Source organism: Gadus chalcogrammus, chromosome 10 (assembly GCF_026213295.1).
Source record: "Gadus chalcogrammus isolate NIFS_2021 chromosome 10, NIFS_Gcha_1.0, whole genome shotgun sequence".
In the NCBI taxonomy this organism is placed as follows: domain Eukaryota; kingdom Metazoa; phylum Chordata; class Actinopteri; order Gadiformes; family Gadidae; genus Gadus; species Gadus chalcogrammus.
Genome location: NC_079421.1, coordinates 17,960,748 through 17,965,747, shown reverse-complemented (window position 1 = coordinate 17,965,747; position 5,000 = coordinate 17,960,748). Strand labels below are relative to the sequence as shown.

General features: G+C 45.4%; 2 protein-coding genes across 4 annotated transcripts in view; both read right to left on the bottom strand.

The window, feature by feature from the left end:
- The window catches only part of zdhhc2 (zinc finger DHHC-type palmitoyltransferase 2), a 12,679-nt gene extending 11,291 nt beyond the window's left edge, over positions 1 to 1,388 (bottom strand). For both annotated transcript variants that reach the window (XM_056600446.1, XM_056600447.1), the window contains exon 1: positions 764 to 1,388. In XM_056600446.1, coding sequence (XP_056456421.1) covers positions 764 to 890 — 127 coding nt within the window. In that variant the 5' untranslated portion in view covers positions 891 to 1,388. The remainder of the gene's footprint in view (positions 1 to 763) is intronic.
- A 126-nt stretch (positions 1,389 to 1,514) lies between these two features.
- The window catches only part of LOC130390761 (calcium uptake protein 3, mitochondrial-like), an 18,991-nt gene continuing 15,505 nt past the window's right edge, over positions 1,515 to 5,000 (bottom strand). The window contains exons 12-14 of one of the 2 annotated variants that reach the window (XM_056600884.1): positions 4,761 to 4,918; positions 3,766 to 3,834; positions 1,515 to 2,995 (exon numbers count right to left, since the gene is read on the bottom strand). In XM_056600884.1, coding sequence (XP_056456859.1) covers positions 3,766 to 3,834; positions 4,761 to 4,918 — 227 coding nt within the window. In that variant the 3' untranslated portion in view covers positions 1,515 to 2,995. The remainder of the gene's footprint in view (positions 2,996 to 3,765; positions 3,835 to 4,760; positions 4,919 to 5,000) is intronic. The other variant, XM_056600883.1, reaches the window with a different exon arrangement.

Here is a 5,000-nt window from a genome sequence, read left to right as displayed (position 1 = left end):
CGGAAGAGGACGTTTTATATTTTCCCCTCTCCCCTCGGTGATCTGACAGCAAGCCAAATGGACCACATGTTGGGCTGATGCTGCTGCTGCTGCTGCTGCTGCTGTCCTGGCTACTCAGACATGCTGAAACCTCCATTACTCATTCCCCGGGTCAATCAGTGCGTTCTGCCACAGCATTTAACTGCTATAGTCAACTGACAGACAGCTGAAGCCCATGTCTTAAACCTCTAAGTCCCACCATGCCGATGGAGGAGCAAAAAGATGGCCTATGGTCTCATCCAATTAAGTGTGCACAGCTTTAGTCGAAAGGGTTTTAATGGTATGGATTCACGCTGAGGTTTGTATACTACTAGGCCTACTACTATTTTAAGATCATTGTCATGCCTTTAAAATAGAAATGTTGTCAGTCAATGATTGCTAGTATCCCTCCCTTAAAATACATGACTGCTATAGACATTATCTAAATTCATTCAGGTAGCCTAATCTATGACTAACTGCCGTTAACATACACAGTCATTCAGGAAGAGTCATGAGTCTCCCGGGTGCAATGTTATTGTCATGTGCCTGACATTGTCAACACTGCGTAAATATGGTAGTGCCCCGAAATCCACCCAGACTGCTGTCTACCAAATGTGTTAAAGCCTTTAAACCCCAAAACAAGAATGAACACAACCAGCCCCTGCATTGGGTGTTCAAATATAAATAAAATACAACACACTATTTCAGGCTACACACCTAACCCAAAAAATAAACGAGTTCTTACCTATGCAAAGCTCTAGCACATAGGCGTAGTACGACCACGCCACTATAAGGACGATGAACACAACCGGGATCCAGTACAAAACTCTTTGGCAGCCCCGTTTGACACTACGCGAGCCAGACGGTGCCATGATCGAGCAGCATGCCACCAGTCACGGTACGATGAGGCGGTGTTACTGCAGAGTCGCTCCCGGTTGTTGCGTGCGATAGAACGGCCAGAGGATCAGAGTCATCGTGGTGCGCTGGTACCGCCTGCCACCGGCGCGGGGTTGGGGAGCTGGCCGTTGTGTTTCTCTCGACTCAATGAGAGGAAATCTTGGGCAGCGCCACCCCTTCTTCACAAGTTGCCATGACGTCCGTGGGATGCTGCAAAGCCTTTTCTCTCTCTTCTTTTTTGTCTTTTGACTCAATCCGGTGTCTGATCAATGGCAGGACTTCAGCAAATCTCTGACGTACATTGTATTTGGACTTTCAGTGATTGTTACTTCATAAATTATTTGGGAAAATAAACTAGGAAGAATTCCCCACCGTTTGCTGGGGAGACCACAATTGTCCTGCCAGACAGAGACTGCGGTGTAGTATTCGGCTACTTTAGGAATTTCTAATTAGGTCTATTCATTAGCACTCCGTTTATTTTCAAAAAATGTGTGTGCGTGTGTGTGTGTGCGTGTGCGTGTGTGTGTGTGCGCGCGCGTATGTGGCATACGAGTATGAGAATATAAATAAGAAATAGCGAGATACACAAATTTATATAAGCATCCAAATCGGTTTATTGTAGATCGTATTGTAAATATTCCTACTCATTTGACATTAATGTTACGAATGTAATGTAATGAAAATAAATGTAATAAATAAATAAATAGATAGATAAATAAATAAGACTAGTTTACACCATTTAAGACCTACCTGACCATATTATATGAATAACATACAAAATCAGAAACAATTTGATCTGTAACAGATCTCTAGTATTCAGCAGTGTTCTTTTAAAGGGACGATTCTTTCAACACTGAAAACAGGTTGACATATTCAATTGATCTTCTTTTAAAATTTAAACAGTTCAAGTTCAGTGCCCACATATTGGTCGACTATTCATTTATGGCTTTAGGGTTTTTGCATATCTTCTAGAGAACTCATGCATGCTAGCTTTATAAAAATAGCTCCCTGCTAAATTCAGTAACATCTCCTACATTCTAACACGTATTTACCGTTGCAAGCATTAAACGAGAAGAGCCACAGACCCGACCCTGTCACGAACCCCTGGAGGCCTCTTGTAAAAAGTGTGCTCAAAGTCTTTGGGAGCAGAAAGAGAGAGGGGGGAGTCGGGAAGGGGTAAGGGAGAGAGGGAGGGAAGGAAGGAAGGAAGGAAGGAAGGAAGGAAGGAAGGAAGGAAGGAAGGAAGGAAGGAAGGAAGGAAGGAAGGAAGGAAGGAGGGCTGGGGAAAGAAGGGAGGAAGGAAGGAAGGAGGGAGGGAAGAAGGGAAGGAAGGAAGGAAGGAAGGAAGGAAGGAAGGAAGGAAGGAAGGAAGGAAGGAAGGAAGGAAGGAAGGAAGGAAGGAAGGAAGGAAGGAAGGAAGGAAGGAAGGAAGGAAGGAAGGAAGGAAGGAGGGCTGGGGATAGAAGGGAGGAAGGAGGATGCACTGCCCCTGCTTAAACTGATCTTTGAATGGAGCCCCGCTCAGGAAAAAAAGTATGTTAGCAATGGGCTCCTTACTGCACAGAGAAAGCAAGAAGTTAGGCAGCCGAGAGCCACGGGAACTTCTTTGTGGCATTAGCAGTAAGCAGCTAACAAACATCAAGACCGCACTGTAGCAATAGCAGGAAGCAGCTAACAAACACAGAGCACTGCACTTTAGCATTAGGGGGAAGTAGCTAACAAACACAGAACACCGCAATGTAGCATTAGCAACAAGCAGCTAACAAATCAGTGTCACATGTTTGCAATGTGGGCACAATGCGCACACCGGCAGTACTACCTTTTAGAAAGTGTCTTCTGGCACACATATATGTTTTATATTTAAAGTGTAGGCTTTATCATTAAAGCTGAAGCAATAATCTCTATAAAATATTCTCTTTTTTTTTTAAAGACACTTGATGAAGACACTGCACAGAGACACAGAGACGCTGTGTTTCCACATCCAATTGGAGAGAATGGCTTCCCGCTTCCCACTCCTCTTCAGGGGCACCCCACATGTCCCGTTTGTAGAGCTACTGTAACATTGTGCTGAAATGTGATCCTGCAAACAAAACGGAGACAAAAATATTGTTGTGGATATGGATAGTGTCTGATGTGGAACAGTCACGGTACCCATTTCAGACACACCCCTGCAAACTATTGCTTTTGAGGTTAAATAAAAAGAAGTATTAAAACGAGAAAAAAATATTAGAATTTAATATAATAAGTAATACAACAAATGTATATTACCACTAAATATAATTTCTTTAGTCTGCTATACTTTACTACTCCAACAGAATAACAAAACTAAATGCCTCATGTGGGAATATATTTTCCAAATAATTCAGAATCCCCTCAACTACTGATATCTGTGCTCCCCTTTCAAATCATCCAAAATAATACAAACATTTCTTCATATTCATATGCATGGTTTGAAGGACCGATCTAAACATCCACTTGTGATCCGGAGGTTGTTTCAGTTTGAACCGAGGGGACAATGGGGCCCCTGTGTGGACGGCCTGCAGGGCCTTTGAAACGTTGATCCGCCTTTAAAAACGGAACTGCTTCTGCTCAAGGAAGCAGGCTTAAGCCGGTGTCTGGTGGCTGTTGATCAGTGTTAATATTACAGTGTAACCCAACGCCTGGGGGCCACCCGTCCGGCCGCAGGGAGCCTCTGAGAACCAGGAGCCCAGTGTCGGGGGCCCGGTGTGGGGGCCCTTCCTGCTCAGCTCCCCATGCATCCGGGGACATTGTTTTAACTCCTGGTTAAAAAACGTCAACGCAAATCAATCGCCGTAATCCGGCCGAGTGGAGGTATATGAACAGAGTTACCTATTTTCCAGAAAGTTCCTTCTTCATGCAGGACTTGAAGTTGGTGAACTTTTCCTCGACTCGGATGCCCTGTTTGGTATGGGTGTGTGCAGGTGTGTGTGGGTGTTTGGTAAGGGAGAAAGAGAGAATGGAGAGAAAGGCCGAGAGGGTGAGTCACCTGAGGGAGTCCCGGTCCACTAGATGGCAGCATTATTTAACATAACCATGCAACAAGAGGTGACAGACTGTGGTTCCATTAGCAGACGTGACAGAGGCAACCAGCCATCTTAATAAAGAGCGATGCACTAGGATATTAACAAAACCAGCATATTGTTGGCTCTTACAAAAAAATGGCAAACTGACATGTTTATCACCACTGTCGTACTCTTGGACAAAACTTGCTTTTCAAAAATGATAATGCTTCATCCCCCCCTCCACCATCCAACGAGCTTATCTTGACTCAGCGTTCATCGACTTTGCTTGTTTGTCCCCGCAGGGACACCGTAGATGCAGTCCCTCCTGACACATCATGAGTTAGCAGTCAGAGTTGAGCTGACTTCCTCTCCTCCTAATCTCTGCTCTGCCAGCCCGGCTCCCTCTAAAAGATTACACATTACAAGTATGGAGCTCCGCGATTTCTCTGGTGTCCCCTGCGCTCCTGAAGCAGTTCCACTGGTGTAGCATAGCATTCACCCTGCCTGGGCTACTGCACTCACGCTAGCCTAAGACACTTGGTGATAAAAAAATTGCCACCAAATATCAAGATAATATCAGACAAAAGATTTATTCTTTACTTAGTTTTCTTTGTTTATACATAATGTGTGGGCTTTTTTAGTGCTGCAGTGAGTAAGATATTCACGGTGGCAGACTAGCATAGCAGCTAGCTCAGACACCTTGATCCTACTACAAGCAGTGCTCTTTCTTTGGACTGACTGGACTCTCTGGACCCGTCAGCGGGGTTCCTCTTCCCTGTGGTAAGAGAACAATAAGAGGCGGGAGGTGAGGAACAGGCTGACCTTCTCGCTGCGCTGGAGCCTCTCCTTCATGACGCCCAGGAACTCCTTGTAGCTCAGCTTGTCGTCGTTGTCCTCGTCGAAGATGCGGAACACGGTGTTGACCACGTGGCGCGTCAGGTGCAGCCCGGTGGCCACGTACACGGCCCGGGTGAACTCATCTGGGAACGCAGAGGGAGAGGAGGGGAACCCTTCGTTGGTCAGGTTATTGATATAACAGAGGGGCATGATAGTCAGGGTGCC